A 16190-nucleotide genomic window follows, 5' to 3' on the forward strand; every position below is an offset into this window, starting at 1 on the left:
CCCATCGGCCTGTCTTGATGCTATAGATGTCCTTGCCTCACAATTTGATTTGTCCCCCTTCCCAAACAGGAGAAGGTTGACAAGTGGCCACATTTGTAGAAAATTCCAAAACTTGCTGAGCACATCATCTTTGTTCTCACCACTAAGGATCTCACCACTTAGGATCTTCAGAGCATAGGTAACATCATCTGGGATTGCCTTGCAAACTTGCGGGTAGGACAATGAGTTATGCCGTATGTTGATGAGACAAAGAACTCCTGTCACGGAATGCACTGTTATCATGTCGTGAGAAATGTGCCTTCCGTCATGCTTGACATTGTAGACCATATGGATGAGGATATTCTTGTACTCTTCCGGTGCGTTTGAGACTTGGTTGCTGTGCACCAGATCCTCCTGTTTCGCAATAAAAATGTTATGCTCACAAAGCTTGCCCCTTTCAAAGCTCTTATCATCCTGCCAGTTGCTATTTCCATTTGACTTGTCAATAGCTACAGCTTTGTTAGGGTCATGAGGGAGTTGGCACTCAGATTTGAAGACAGGGGAATGTTTAAAGCACCTCAGACAATCTTGGTCAAGAAGTCCTTGAAACTCTTCAACTCTAGTTGCAAACCAGTCGGAATGATTCCCTCCCAATGTGTCTAGTAGATCTTGGTGTTTAGCATAGGTAGCACATATTTCAAGGTTGTTGACCTGTATGGCATCTAGCAATCCGTAGCTAGGTCCCCAATCAAACACATGGTATCTAGAACTTTCGTAGATTTCTGACATGTGTGAAGAGGGGAAAGGTCCTTTGCATGCGACAATGCCCTCAATACACCACGGTCCGTCTGTGTCTTGCAACTTTTCATCTAGATTGGTTTCGTGATTGTCTAGAACTTCGTTGCAAACTAGAGTTTCATCATACTTGTCATCACTGATTACAAGTCCCTCCGAAATTTTTTCATCAGATGGTTTATCACATTCCAGAAATTTTCCTGTATTGCATTCACACAGTTGCTCCCCATCATCCTGAGTATCAGTTGGGAAAGTTTGCCGTTCACGAAATAGCTCCCCATCATCCTGACTGTCGGTTAGAAAAGTTTTTCCAATGAGGTTGTCAGGAGTGAAACCAGGTAAACCCTTAAAGGCACAGGAATTGTTGGTTTCAGTTCCAAGGGGCTTGACAAAGCTGATGGGTTTAGGAATACTCTCCCCATCCTGTGGCATAAGGTCAAGGTTGGTTGCTCCGGATCTCAATGCAGAATGTACACTCGAACAGTACGTGATTGCATTGGTGTTGTTGACAGACAGGGTAGTTGCATCTTCTTTACAATAAACAGGTTTCTTCTGTCCGTTCAAAACCGACCAAGGTTTGTTAGGTATGCCCGGGGCGCTCGAAGAAGATGTTGTAGTGGTCAATACGCTTGAAACTTGGCCAAGTGCCGACCGTTTATAGAAGGCAAAGTCACTACTGGTCAACTCAACGAGCTCAGAATCGTCTAAAGAACTTCCCTTTTTCCGTTCAAGTGAGGCCTGCCAACGTAGAAAATGGCGAAGGATCTGTCGGTGTGCCATGAGCAATGGGGTCCACTGGGGGTTGTCATTGGTGTCCAAGCTTGTTGGAGGAACATACCCAAAGGTACCAAGTTCATTCTCACAAATACCGAGAAGGTCTTCCACGGTATCATACCCTTGCTGAGCAAAGCTAAGCCGAATCGGATGCCCTTGGGGAATTGAGAAAACTTTATCCAAAAGATGCGAGAAGACTGTGCTGCTGGTCATTTGTCCAGTGCTTGCTAACATGATGGGTTGGGTAGCCAAACCAATAAGAAAGGTTCTTGCGGTTCTCAAAACGAAAAAAAAAAAAGAACCACTTTATGGGTTTGGGTCCCTTGCCCTGCCTCCGTAGGCAGTGTTTGTTCCGCACACACGCAAACACGAAGTGTCGGGCGTTTGATAGTCCCCCTGTACTATTTTAAGCCGGGTTGTAAGCCCGTCCCAACCGGAATCAGGGTTGGAGTCCTTGAGCCTATTGGTATTTCTACCTCACCCAACTATAGCAACCCGACGTCACGAAACAACTTGTTGTCAAACCCTGAAGACTCCAAGGGGCTCTCGACACCCGTGATTCCGAGGAAGTAGGGAGGCCACAGAAACTTATTGACAAACCCTGAAGCTGTACCAGTGGGTTCTCAATACCAGTTACCGTGAGGAAGTAGGGTAGCAGCTTCCAACCAATGCGTTACACAAGCCGATAAATACCCCACTTAAGGTGGCACCTCTGACACTTGATGTAACAAACAAAAGATGTCAGCAGTTAGTAACCAAACAATGTACACCAAGTACGAAGTTTGGAAACCGTCTTGAGCGAAGACCTCAAGATGTGTTTACCACAAACGACTGTGCAATGGGCAGCAGTGGTTTGACGTGCTGTCAAGACTGTTAATCTGTTACGGAGTACTACCAAAGCACAACCGAGGACGGATCGCTGTTATGACAGTGTGTGGTAAACAAAGGTGGGCGTTATGACGAACGACCTGCGATACACCTAAGCAAGCTTAGGGACTGTAAAACTCACTCGCTGACGACGCTCCCCACGGGTTAGACAGCGGATGCGAGGACCTATGCTATAATGCAATATTTGGATCAAAGAATTTCTAAAACAATGAGTGGAAAATTACATGCTACAAACTAGTCAATCTGTTGTTCAGTCCAGTGAACAATCCCACAAAGTGCCAGCGCATCATTGATCTTCCACAACTTCCATAATCTCAATAGACAATCTTTCTCCCACATGTATATATACCTCCAGAACTATGAGTCCCATGCACAACACCTATGGTGAGTAGCTGTTCTTCTTCAGTCCCACCATGTGTCTTGTGATAGCCCCTTTATTGCTTCAATCGTATTTTCGATGTTCCAATTATATCCCAGTCCATTTTGGTCATGTAAACCGACAAGTGGAGACTAAGCACATGCGGCTCCGGAAACATAGCAATTGTACAAACGCTTCGATTATTGTGAGTCCACGTGGCCACGGAACAAGGCTTTGGTATCATTTCTGTGCGTGCCTCCTTAACTCCATGTGCATAGTTTTGATTCACACTTGCGACATCCGTGTTTAGTGAATAATTTCCACAAGACATGTCGCAAGGAGGTAAACCACAACAGGGTAACTCAAATACGGTATATTTGCGCAATAAGGCCGACACAAACTCCATATGGGACACGTAACCGCTGCGTCCATCGGATTGGCTCACACTTAGACTTTCCTTACCAAGTGGAAACTGTCCGAGGGACATGCCGCAAGGTAGTGTACCGTAACACAGCCAGATTTACTGGCCTATGCTGTGTGACATTGAGAATGAAGCAAACTGGACATGGTTTTGAGAACAGATTGCAAAGAAGGATGGGGACCATGGCTTTTGTTGCTGATTGTGATGACTATGGTATTCAAAGTTGTGCATTCCAAGTTATTGTCAGAAACATGGGAACCAAGGTTACTAACTCATGATGGTAATAATCAGCCAGTTTTGCTGGCCTATGCTGTGTGACATTGAGAATGAGGCAAACTGGACATGGTTTTGAGAACAGATTGCAAAGGAGGATGGGGCCATGGCTTTTGTTGCTGATTGTGATGACTATGGTATTCAAAGTTGTGCATTCCAAGTTATTGTCAGAAACATGGGAACCAAAGTTACTTACTCATGATGGTAATAATCAGCCAGTTTTGCTGGCCTATGCTGTGTGACATTGAAAATGATGCAAATTGGACATGGTTTTGAGGACAGATTGCAAAGGAGGATGGGGCCATGGCTTTTGTTGCTGATTGTGATGACTATGTGGTATTCAAAGTTGTGCATTCCAAGTTATTGTCAGAAACATGGGAACCAAGGTTACTTACTCATGATGGTAATAATCAGCCAGTTTTGCTGGCCTATGCTGTGTGACATTGAAAATGATGCAAATTGGACATGGTTTTGAGGACAGATTGCAAAGGAGGATGGGGCCATGGCTTTTGTTGCTGATTGTGATGACTATGTGGTATTCAAAGTTGTGCATTCCAAGTTATTGTCAGAAACATGGGAACCAAGGTTACTTACTCATGATGGTAACAATCAGCCAGTTTTGCTGGCCTATGCTGTGTGACATTGAGAATGAGGCAAATTGGACATGGTTTTGAGGACAGATTGCAAATGAGGATGGGGCCATGGCTTTTGTTGCTGATTATGATGACTATAGTATTCAAAGTTGTGCATTCCAAGTTATTGTCAAAAACATGGGAGCCAATTTTGGGCATTTTGTGTGGCACATGATTGCCACATATGATCATGGTGTCAAGAGAGAATTTCCTATAGAGTTTCTGCTGCAGTTAATTTGTCAGCGCAATGTTGGACAAACAAGTTGTTGGACAAATGGGTTGTACAATATTTTTCTACAGAATCTAGAACATTTGGATAAAGAAGTTGCAGATTGGCTTCATGAATGGCAAGAGCAATTTGCAAGGTATTTATTCCCTTTTGAAGGGAAGCCATGCTTTGGAAAGCAGCCCAACAATGCTGCTGAATAAATGAATAGTACACTTGAGGAGCTCCAACAGCAGCCAATCCTTGACTTTCTTGTGGGTATACCTCATTGGATAATTTACTGTAAGAAACAACATGTGGGGTGTTCTTAACTTTCAAAACAATGGGTTCAAGAGGGTTTCTGCATGACAGAATTGCTCAACAGAAGCTTGTTTCTTGCAAAGATGTGGCTCGGAAGTGGGCTGTTCTTGTCACCTACAATGAAGGCTACCTTTGGAGGTCTCAAGTTTCACATTCATGCAGCAATACTCCTGGGTCTACATTGGATGTTGAGGTCAAAGCAAGAGCTTTCCAAGCTCAATGTCCATGACATTATAAGGAGGAGTACGGCCAATCTTGTTTCCATTGCATGGCTCTTATTATCTTTGCTAAAATTGGACCAAATGACAAACAATGGTACCACTCTGTTTATCACACCAGCACATACCAATTAATGCACAAACTACAAATTCTGTCAATTTTGTTGCTAGGAAAATTGGCTTTTTGAAGTGCTTTAGCCACCAGAACACAAGGTCAGAGGAGGAAGACCCAGAAAAAACAGACATGAATCAACATCAGATGGCATGCATAGTGGCTGGGCATACACAGCACACTTGTAACGGATTCTTCTATACTCATGCAATGTATTGTTGATACAATGAGAGAGTAAGATGAATAAAGGCGAAAGCCTTGTAAGGCCCCGATTGTATTGTAATTAATCGGTAACTCAATTGGTTTGACCTCGACTGAATCTAGAATTGTGAGTAGAGACAAATATGGATGTAATCTTTTCGAGTGCAAACAAATCCCTTGGAGCTCCCTTAGGAGTCTCAGTAGAATCAGTACTACTCTCCACGGATAGTCACATCACTGGGATAGTAATGTTCTGGTCAATTGTATTCAAGGAGACCGTAGCCTCTGTACTGTCTTCTATGCATTGATCCCGCAGAATCCAGATGACTGCAAATGAATGCATTTGAATGCAAATGAATGCAGATGAATCCAGATGAACATGAGACCCCTTGATTGTGTGCAGACTTATCTGCTTTGATTCAATCCCAGTTTGTAGACGTGGAGAAGGTATTTTCTTTACCTCTCAAGGGACAACCATAATAGAGAAAATTGCTTATGTAAAGATGATTTCTTGGTCGGCAAGACATGTCGTCTTGCGTGTCACAGCTGCTGCATCCTTAGATGCACACACATGTCACTTCGCACTGTCTTCGCAAATGACATTTCGGTAATGACCCGAAAAACATTGCCTCTATCCGCAGCGTTGTACAGACAACAACTGGGACAGTAATAAGGCTGGCAAACATGGCCAATATTCAGAGCTAGGCACTATGCTAGTTGAATGTTCCAACAACAATAGCTATGACAATTGCTCACCTTAGTGGCAAATTGCAGTATTGTGTGGCTATACTTTATCACTTGCCCCAAACCAAGCACTGAAATAACATATTTCAATTATCAAAAATGTGTTGTGCAATATGCTGAGTCTGAGGCTACACTATCTAACATGTAAACCAAAGAGAAGGAATCAGGAGAAGAGGCTTGTAATTTTCATCTGATAGAGAATAATTCTAGCATTGACTTGACAGTTGCGTAAACAAAAGCATTGATGGGAGCATCAATTGGCCTGGTGGGACTGCTCCTGGAAACACCCATACTGAGGTCAAAGTTGTATCCACTGAGAATACTACTAACTTGAACTTGGACCTTGGGTAGCATTGTGGATACCAAGCAATGTTCTCAATCTACATGGCTGTTACCTTTTTGGCCCTGACATCCTCTATGCCATCACTATCTCCATGGAAAAGCCCATTGAGATTTCCATTGGGCAGTCCAACAGAGGTGCCATTGCATATGCCCTTGGTTTCTCCACCATGACACCCCTCTGGTGTCCCCTTGCTATGCCTTCCCAACTGCCTTCCAGTGGAAACTGTCTTGAGCAAAGACCTCAAGATGTGTTTACCACAAACAACTGTGCAATGGGCAGCAGTGGTTTGACGTGCTGTCAAGACTGTTAATCTGTTACAGAGTACTACCAAAGCACAACTGTAGGACAGATTGCTGTTAGGACAGTGAGTGGTAAACAAGGTGGGCGTTGAGACAAACAACCTGCAATACACCTAAGAGACTTAGGGACTGTAAAACTCAACTTGTTGACAACGATCCCCATGGGTTAGACAGCGGATACAAGGACCTATGCATAGAATGCAATTTGAATCAATGAACTTATAAAGCAATGAGTGGGTGATTACATTCTACAAAATAGTCAATCTGTTGTTCAGTCCAGTGAACAATCCCAAAAAATGCCATCCAATCTTTGATCTTTCACAGCTGCCATAGTCTCAAAAGGCAATCTTTCTTTCACATGTATATATACTTTTGGAACTATAATTGCTTGCACAATACCTACAGTGAGTAGAGGATCTTGTTCAATCCCACCATGTGGCTTGTGGTACTCCTTTTGTTACTGCAATCATATGTTCCAATTGTATTTCACTGTACCTTGGTCTTGTAAACTGACAAGTAAAGACTAAACACATGCTCCTCCAAAAACATAGCAATTGTACAAAGGCTTCCTTTATTGTGACAGAAAATGTATCAAAATTTTCTAAGACATTAGTTTGATGCCAATTTGGCTCAATAAAAACAATTGAGAATGGAGACAAATATATCAGATGTGACCAAGACTACTTGCAAGCCAGTTTTGTCACTTAAAGTTGTGGTCAGGGTAGGATGTATGAAAATTGCTGTTTGTAAATCTTTGAAGATACTTACTTCTTTCATTCCAGCTTACACTTTAAAAAGATCCAATGACAGTTAACTGTTCAGGGTTGTAGACTGGTGGGTTGAAAGTATGATGCCTTCCAGGAATGTAATACATATTTTGTGAACCATTTTTGCTCCATCCTTTTCTCCCATAAAGCTGAAATGTTAAGCAATGTAAACCAGTGAAAGTTATGCTGAGCAATTTTATACTGTAAGTGCCTCTTTCCACACAATTTGATCTTGCTGCAAAATAGGAAACTCTCTTTTGGTTTTTCCATGAAGAGCTGGTCTCCTGTGTGTGTGGTGTGTGGGTGGATGCTGTAAAGAACCCCCTCACTTGGGTTTGTTTGGATCCATTCCATCAGAACTTTTTGATGCTTCGATAATTTCCTTCCAATTTATGTCTATTATATGATGATTGTAAAAGTTGAGGCAGCTGTTGATAAAGTAAATCATGCAAGAGCACAGCATTAAAGGTACATACCAGGTTTAAAGTAGATTTCCCCTAGACCAGGTCCAATCGAGCGGATAAAGGCTGCTCCGGATAAAACCGTGAAAGGAGGAGGATATCAAGGGTGAAAGGCCCAGTCAGAGGGAAAAGCCAATGGCCGCAGCATGGCTTCAGAACAAAGGTGTCCATTTCAGCTTACCTCGTAAATCTTTCTGTAGAATTCGGCGCTTTTCAGGCAATGCCGCAAGACGTCTACGAGCAGACGGGAACAGGCGCATGAAGAATGGGCGCAAATCCATCAAGTCCACCATCCCTTGAAAATGGTACCAACTACATTAGTGACAACAGAATGGGGCGCACGCTTTCGGAACCGCATCAGACAATACAATACATACCAGCCTCTGCAGCAACGATTCCTGTGTATGAAAACAGAGGCATCGAAAGAATCCCCAAAGCAATTGTCGGCCGATCCAATTCAGTTAGAAAAAAGAGAAGAAACCCGTAAAACATCCACATCAAGGGCACCATGACAATACAAAACATGACCTTCTCGGTTAGCATCACATCGTATCCATGAATTTTGACTTTTGACTTGGCAAGGGCACGCTTTCGGCGCTGTTCGGCATACAAACCAGCTAGTACACCGACTGGGAGATTCAAAAGCATAACTGGGACGGCTGCTAGAGCGACGAGAAGCAGGAGGTGAACTATATGATACGGAAGCTGCAAGAAAGAAAGTACGACATCACCGTCGACTTCCTTGACGTTCATTGTCGCATCGAGATGTTCACCGACCAAGGCATTCACTTGGTAGTCTTTCAATCCCAAATGCTTTAGCTCGTTTCTATACTCGACGACACGGCTTTGAAGATCTAACCATTCTGTCGGTGGCTTGCCGTTTGTCATGAGAAGAAGTCTCTTGTAACCTTCTGCAAACCGGCGACTCAGATCTTGCTTCTCCGAGATATTCATTGGGCCTGTCTTCCTTTGATATAGACGTCTTGCGGTATGGATGAGTTCTAAAGTCTCAAAGTCTGGTGTCGAAACGATTACAGATTTCATTGAGGTCTCAATATTTTCAAGCAGTTGGTTGCACACGTTGCGTCTTCGTAGTCCTCCGGCTTCATAATCCGGCATTGTCTTCGGGTTGAGAGAGATTGGTTGGCCATATTCAATCACCGCCCGTCCGCGCCAGCGATGGGCCCTAAAATAGTTCAAGCCAACAGGAACAATGGGGACACTCTGTCCAATCTTCTCAAAAGCAGAATAAGCAATGAGGGCAACACCTGCTTTCAAAGGTAAAAGCTCCGTTCTGTCATGGCTACCTCCTTCCGGAAAGATTCCGACAGCCCCTCCTGCTGTAAGCTTATCCAACACCTTTTCGAAGACTACCTTGGTATCGACACGTCCTAAAATGTCATAGCCAACATTCTCGTCAGGAAGTGGGACACCTTCAGGGAAATCAATACCATCCACAGTCATTTTATGGTCGCCTTCAATATTCAAGACTTTTAGCCCAACCGCACTACCTTCGATTCGAATCTTGTCTCCCGGGGATAAGTCGGCCACAAAAAATGTGTTTCTCCCAATGACCAAAATCGTCCTTGTGTCTCTATCCAAAGTAGCAAGTGAAACCATCCCATTTCCTCGCTTAGCGGAGTCCTGCGCACGTTTGACCGGCACAACATCCATTGCCCACGCGATATCACCAACAATACGGCGCCTCCATGAGGCCTCCGCCATAAGGTAGCTAATTTTATGTTCGCAAGTAGAAAATACCATGACAGCGTCCATGAACTGATTTGCATGATTGACCGTGAATATACAAGGACCAAACCGAGGTATGTTTTCTCTGCCTATGACTTGGACTTCCCGGAAGAATATGCTTAGTATGGAATGAAAAAAAATTTTGACTGAAAAGTAGAAGACCTCCTTGATAGAGCTGAAGAAAATGTACGCCATCAATAAAATACACAAAGTTGCAAAATGCCATGGAGCAATTGAAGGGAAAACATGAACGACGACCTTTACAGGATTGATTCTAACCAAGAGACAAGGGGAGTCAGATAGATGATTTGAAAGGATGGTCAAGCGAGTTTGCGACTTAAGTTGAACTTACTCATCGATTGTCAACAAAAGCAAGACGAAAAAGACTGCCAGCTGATTGACGGCTCGCATCGCCATGATACGTATTGCGAGGATAAAGCAGAAGGACTGAAAAGAATTAAGCTAGGCTCTTTCGTTACGCTATTTTGTTCCGTGACAAAAAAAATATTGTAAAAGCTGTACTTCCAAAGTGGCAGGTAGGAAGATTTGCGATTAGTACTGGCTACGATCGTGTCGTGTTTTTACCGATCGCATTGAAAGTGTACGAACAGAACAGTCTGTTCCAGACGTAGGATCGTCGAGATACGGATCAAGTGGATTATTATGTTACTACTTTTAGGAAGGAAATCGCGTAGCAAGTTATTTTGTTGATTTACCTGCCCGTGAATCTGACAGCGCCGGTCTCACAAAACTTTATAGTTAACTGTAATGTAACTGCAAATCCATGAATGTAAAACACCCGGAAACACTCCACTAACATATGACTGACCGGAACGCTGTCTCGCGGAGCTACCTATGCATTCGCGTTTGATGCTAGATTCAAGCCATCCTCGGTTTTCTTTACAAAAAGTCTTCGATGAACAGCTCTCAACGTTCTGATTTGCAAATAGTAAGATTATTTGTAGAACACCTCTCCAGCATTTCCGTATAAGAATAGTATAACTGTAAGTATGAAGCCGACCGAACTATCACATTGCTTCTATTGTTGTACATCATGGACAGGGAGCATCCAAGTAGCCTAGAGAAAGGGGATTTAAGGTGATTGCACTATTCAAAAATATTGATGTCATATGCAGCAAAGATCTGACACCTGCGGCACTCATCGTAGGACGCTGTAGCTACCGTCTGTCTAGATGAAGTCTTTACCAAATCGCAACAGTGTGATTTCTTGACGTCTGCTTTTGATTGGTCAAAGGCTTTGTGAATTCTATAATGAGGATTACCAAACTTGTTCGCTGTAGTTTGCTGAAGAAGATGTCAGGTGCCTTGCTTCAAACGGTGTTTCTTCTTATTTGGTGTGCCAAAGTCAGCTGGTAGCTCTTTCGCCAGTATATGTTCAGCAGATAAGTTGTCTTTCGAAACGGCTGCCGCCGCTGTCGCGGATTCCGAGCGGGCTCGTTTCTTTTTCTCCTTTTTTGCGGGAGATTTCGTTCCTCTGGCTAGACTGTTGTCGTCATTCTCGGTACCCTCAACGCTCTCTTCGACTTTCATTGGATAAGGTGATTCATGTCCGTCACTGGACGTGCTCTTTGTGAAGCTACCAGCCCCATGCCTCCCCGGAATTGCCGGCTGTCGCAATAAGGATTTTTTGTTAGTGCTGTTTTCCTTTCGGGAGTTGTAGGACCCACCGTCAGTAACCTGAAGTTTGGGCGCGGCCATGGGGATCGCCGGTGTCGTAACATACCGGTCCTTCGTGGGTTCTCCGGCCGCTGATCCGTGCTGGCGGAGACCTTGGTTCATTTCTAGAAGCATTTTCCTAGCCTTTTCCACGTCTTTTTTGGTGACCTTCGAAGCATCCATTCGCAAATCCTTGTCCGTGAGCGTGTCTTCAAAAGCTTTCGCGAGGAGCAAGCATTCTTTGGCATTGAAGTAGGTAGGGTAAGTCGCCCCTGTGTTCTTGCTTTTGCCGCTGTTCGAATTGATTTTGTAGTCGGACTCGGAAGGAGATGTAGAATCATGGGAGTTGGATTCCCCTCGGGCGGACATTTCGTCTTGGGCGTGCCTCATAATCTTGGAAGCCTCTCGCATGTCTTTTTTCGTGTACTTGGAAGCATCGATTTTCAGATCATCGGCCGTCAAAATTTCATCGTATGCTTTGGCCAGCAAAATGTATTCCTTTGGATTGAAGGGCAAGATCCGCCGTCCCGCTTTGTTACCGGTAGCAGGTTTTGCTTCGGGACCGCTGCTTTTGCTCGAAGAGAGGTCAACAGAAATCCGGGGGCGGACTCGCTTGGAATCCGCGGTGGCAGAAAAGGGTTTCCTCTTTATGATATTGTCTTTTAGCAATGATTTGGGATCAGAGGCTTTCGTGGCTCTAGAAGGTTTTACATTTTTCAGTTTTGAGTCGGCGCCAGTGGTAGAAGGTGGTGTGGAAAGGGTTGCTAACTTTGGCTTCTTGGTGGCTACGGTTTTCTTGGAAGGTGCTGGAGCCTTGGCTTTCGACACAGTTGCAGACGACCCCATAAGGTCCTGAGTGATGCTTTTGCTTCTTGCGACCTTGGCTTTCAACGATGGGGAGCGATTGCTATCTTCGAGTGGCAACGACCGACCTTCTAGCAATTTCGTCTCCATTTCCTCCGACCGGGTCATCTCGTAAGTGTGATCCTCCCGAAACGACAAAAGAAGGACATGTTGACGGTCAGTAGGATGGTTATTCGCTGAGCCACTTGTTTCCAATAGAGAGGGCGCACGACTGTTACCGCTGTTGGCGCGCCGGTCAACGTGTACAAAGACAGCTTGTGGTTGCGGATTGGGTTCCACAGCAGCCGCGGCCAAGTGTTCCCACAAGGGGTCGCTGGACAACACTTTTCCATAGTTCTGTATACGGGCGGTTTCGTCCGTATCCAACGGAGCCACGACGGCGTCCACACCAACGCGTGGAATAGATGAGCGATCCACCGGCAGATTAGCAATAGTAGGGGGTATTTCATCACTTCTTTTGAATAAGACGAGCGTAGCGTATCCGCACCCGTAGTCAATCCAAACGGCACCAGCTCCGGTACTACTACTCGCGCTGGTAGATGGTGACGTTTTTGCGCACTGGGCGAGTCTTGCTATCCAAGAGCCTTCCGATTCAACCGTTTGACGCAAAACTTCACTAACCGTAACGATTCGCCCATTGCGATTGGCTTGGACGGCAACGCGAATCAAGGGGACAAAGTTCTTGTCCTTTTCTTCATCATCGATTTGAAAACAAACCTTGGCGATGATAACGGAATCGGGTGGAGCGGTAACAGGAGCCGTCGGCGGCGGTGGTGGTGGATAGTACGACGACGGTGGCCAATGGGGGTGGTACATTGGAGATGTTGGAACCGGGCTGGTAGTCAAAACCCGGTCTATGAAAACGGTGCAAGAATACGTCCGTGTTGGTACTGGACGCAATCAGCGGAGTGCTGTGTAACTTACTACTGTAAATGATTTGGAACGTGAAAAAGTCTCGATCGCACAGTTGGCTGCCTTTCAAGAAAAAGGCCCAAAAAGTACGACGGCGCTTGGTACGTCTAACGTATTCTATTCAAGCGTGAAGTAATCGCGGTCAGCCGTCTCTAGTAATGGAAGACAGGTTTTTGTTGGGCGGGGTGTTACATTTCAGTGGTTGGGGAAGTCACGTATTTTCTCCCCAAACCGGCTCCCGTACTTTTTCTAGTGTATTTACGGGAGTTAGGGTTAGGGTTTTCGAAAATCCTGTGACACACACACACAAAGGGGATTTTTACAGTGCTCGAACTGCAAGGTATTGCTTGTGACTATTTTGGGAGGGAGCGAGATATCTGCGCGTAGAACGCGATTTTTTCGCGTGGCCAGGGATTTGCGAAACGTACCACCTTTACTTTTTTGGATTCTACGCGGTAGAAGAGACCAGACGCCTACTCTTATACTATGAGTAAATCTCTGACGCGCAAAGAGAGTATTGATTTCTACCGTGCAAAAATACATGAATTTGACTTTTACCGTGTGCGATTATAATAGCCAAAGTCGAAGTACAACGTGGCGACAGATCCATACCCAAATTGCTGGTAGAGGGGATTTCCTAATGAAACACCAATAAAACTATCCTCTCTCGCTAGCTTGTCATAATTACTTTTGACCTGACCGCGAGAGAAAATGCCACTGTGCAGGTTGTTGCTCCGCAGGAAAATAGTACTACGTACCAACCAACCTCGCACTAGTAGTATGGTAGTCAGTAGATTTTTTGTCGTTCTCACAGTCAGTCACTGGCAGGTACAGGTTATATCGAAATTCACTGGCAGTCTGATCTCCCTCGCACTCAAATAGCGATCCTACACCGTACCTTGATTGGTCGACATTCTGTCATGAAATATTGGAGGGACGATCGACGAACGACACCCAACAAACGCAAATTACGGTACGGTACGGAAAAACCAATCTCTAGCTAGCTAGCTAGCTCTAGTAGTAGTAGGGGAATATGCGAGGTGAGTGTCAAAGTGTCAAGCCTGGTTTTTGGCAAATAGGTACATGTGCGAGTGCCACCCTCGGCCCCCACTGAATAGTACGTTCGTCCAGGGTTCCGCTTTCGCAGTAAATGGCCACCTGCTGCTCACCTTCCAATGGACAACTTACTTACATACTTACAGATACTCTTATTATCCGGAGCAAAGAATAGCAGCGACGCACTCCGCACACGACCTTTCCATCAACAACGTGGCGATGACTCGTACCCTCCGGAGAGGAAATCAGCTTTTCTCCGTAGCCGCGGTGGTCTGGGCCTACGCGTACGTCAACTGGAATAGTAATCCCTACAAGTTGTTGAGGACGGCCGAGGCGTTGGCGCCTCCCATCAGCTACAGACGGACAGTGTCACCGCTGGGCTACACGTATCGGACGGATGCGTCTCGACGAATACAGTTCTTTCCGTTGACTGCGACTAGAAGCACCGGTTCCGCCGTCGACACCGTCAAAAATGGCGACCAAGACTCTTCGATTAGCGTACCGACCGGCAAACGTTTCGTGGCGCGTCAACTAGCCTCGCTCCCCCAACGCGCCGTGCGCATCTATTCCGAATACGTCAGTCGACTATGGAGAGAAACCAATCCCGAAGCTCGTCAAATTATATCCCAAGACAAGGCCGCTACCGCTATTCGTCGGGTGCAGCATCTGATCCGAGGCGAGCAGCTGGCGGGGGTCGTCTCGTGGGAAGAAAAGAACGGATTGGCACTTGCGTGTGACCACGTTTTGGAAGCCATTGAGCAGGCCCATCGAGAGACGGCGCGCAACATTTCCGCCCCCGTCACGAATGGAATGGACATGTCCATCGAGTCAAAGCCCACAAGCAAAACAGCACCACCTCCTACGTTGCAGAAAAAAAGCCGCTCGGTTTTGTTCGGTGCCATCATGGGTGCCGTAGTAGCGTGCTGGGTCTTTTCGGGAAACTACATTTTCACCGGCTTATTCACGCTCATGACCTTGCTTGGTCAATTGGAGTATTACCGCATGGTCATGGGGACCGGAGTCAATCCGGCACGGCGCATATCGGTCTTGGGGTCCTGCTCCATGTTTTTGACGGCCCTATTTACACCGAGTCTCCACGAAATTTGTTTGCCCATATTCGGTCTCTACGCCATGATTTGGTTCTTGACCATGAAACGGACCGTCACTACAATTCCGGAAATTGCCACGACTTTTACCGGTATGTTTTATTTGGGTTACGTTCCTTCTTTCTGGGTCCGTATACGGATACTAGGTACCCAAGAACCAACGCGATTGGCTTCGGTCGCCGAGCCCTTCTTGCGCTTTCTCGCGGACAAGTCGCAGGCTAAACTCGTGCCCAGCTTTATCCCACAAGCTGTGGTGCTTCCCATCACCACCGGGTCTATCTTTATCTTTTGGACTTGGCTGTGCCTCGCCTTTAGTGACGTCGGAGCTTATTTTGTCGGGCGACGGTATGGGAATACCAAACTGGGTGCAGTCGCGCCCGCCGCGGGAGCAACCAGCCCCAACAAGACTGTCGAAGGGGTACTGGGAGGGTGTGCTGTCAGTGGTCTATTGGGTGTATTCGGTATGTCGATGCTTTAGGAACTTTCGGCTCGGACAGAGAATACGCTGCTAACCCATCGTTTTCGTTTCTTTCTGTTACGTAGGAGCTTGGGCACAAAAGTGGCCGTATTGGGGCGTCACCGGGGCCGTACACGGAATATTATTGGGTCTCATTGGTCTCATTGGAGATCTGACGGCTTCGATGATCAAACGCGATGCCGGCGTCAAAGATTTCGGCGACTTGATTCCGGATCACGGTGGCATTCTGGACCGCGTGGATAGTTTCATTTGGTCGGCACCCTACTCGTGGCTCGTCATCAACTCTGTCATACCGTTTTTGAAAAGCGTCGCTTGAACACGGTGGGCGCCCTCTGATCTGAACGCGATAGACTGGAACTGTCGGAAGAAGGAACACATATACAATCGGAGAGCGAAGCAAACCTTGGTTCGCCTGGGAATTCCGTGTCCTTTCCAAACACTCAGGACCGCGTGCGCTTGGCGAGACGGGTCTCTGACTTTCTATACACCAGTGGTCCTGTAGTGTGGCCCGATGAACACCGCAATTATGTATGCATTCTTCGGCCAATAAACCACAG

General features: G+C 45.8%; 4 protein-coding genes across 4 annotated transcripts; 1 reads left to right on the forward strand and 3 right to left on the reverse strand.

The window, feature by feature from the left end:
- Positions 1 to 917: 917 nt before the first annotated feature.
- PHATRDRAFT_37408 (predicted protein) lies at positions 918 to 1782 on the reverse strand (the record flags this gene model as incomplete). The annotated part of the gene is made up of 2 exons (XM_002181617.1): positions 918 to 927; positions 992 to 1782. The coding sequence occupies 2 exons, from the start codon at positions 1780 to 1782 to the stop codon at positions 918 to 920; spliced, it is 801 nt and encodes a 266-aa protein (XP_002181653.1).
- A 5359-nt stretch (positions 1783 to 7141) lies between these two features.
- Positions 7142 to 10127, reverse strand: GPT1 (glycerol-3-phosphate o-acyltransferase). The gene is made up of 6 exons (XM_002181618.1): positions 9893 to 10127; positions 8169 to 9523; positions 7973 to 8086; positions 7807 to 7857; positions 7332 to 7726; positions 7142 to 7266 (listed from the first exon to the last, which is right to left on the reverse strand). Exons 1-5 carry the CDS (start codon positions 9955 to 9957, stop codon positions 7656 to 7658), a joined length of 1656 nt encoding a protein of 551 aa, XP_002181654.1. The 5' UTR covers positions 9958 to 10127; the 3' UTR covers positions 7142 to 7266; positions 7332 to 7655.
- A 730-nt stretch (positions 10128 to 10857) lies between these two features.
- Positions 10858 to 13068, reverse strand: PHATRDRAFT_47249 (predicted protein; the record flags this gene model as incomplete). The annotated part of the gene is made up of 1 exon (XM_002181619.1): positions 10858 to 13068. Exon 1 carries the CDS (start codon positions 12895 to 12897, stop codon positions 10858 to 10860), a length of 2040 nt encoding a protein of 679 aa, XP_002181655.1. The 5' UTR covers positions 12898 to 13068.
- Positions 13069 to 13913: 845 nt separating this feature from the next.
- PHATRDRAFT_47250 (predicted protein) lies at positions 13914 to 15949 on the forward strand (the record flags this gene model as incomplete). The annotated part of the gene is made up of 3 exons (XM_002181441.1): positions 13914 to 13966; positions 14196 to 15616; positions 15699 to 15949. The coding sequence occupies 3 exons, from the start codon at positions 13914 to 13916 to the stop codon at positions 15947 to 15949; spliced, it is 1725 nt and encodes a 574-aa protein (XP_002181477.1).
- Positions 15950 to 16190: the final 241 nt, after the last annotated feature.

Source organism: Phaeodactylum tricornutum, chromosome 13, assembly GCF_000150955.2.
Source record: "Phaeodactylum tricornutum CCAP 1055/1 chromosome 13, whole genome shotgun sequence".
In the NCBI taxonomy this organism is placed as follows: domain Eukaryota; phylum Bacillariophyta; class Bacillariophyceae; order Surirellales; family Neidiaceae; genus Phaeodactylum; species Phaeodactylum tricornutum.

Bases quoted from the DNA above. Each gene is read 5' to 3' on its own strand.
- GPT1 (XM_002181618.1), bottom strand. From the start codon at position 9,957: ATGGCGATGCGAGCCGTCAATCAGCTGGCAGTCTTTTTCGTCTTGCTT. The intron at 7,858-7,972 runs GTAAGCTGAAAT...TATCCGGAGCAG, and splicing joins TCTACAGAAAGATTTACGAG to CCTTTATCCGCTCGATTGGA. The intron at 7,727-7,806 runs GTATGTACCTTT...ATCATATAATAG, and splicing joins GGAAATCTACTTTAAACCTG to ACATAAATTGGAAGGAAATT.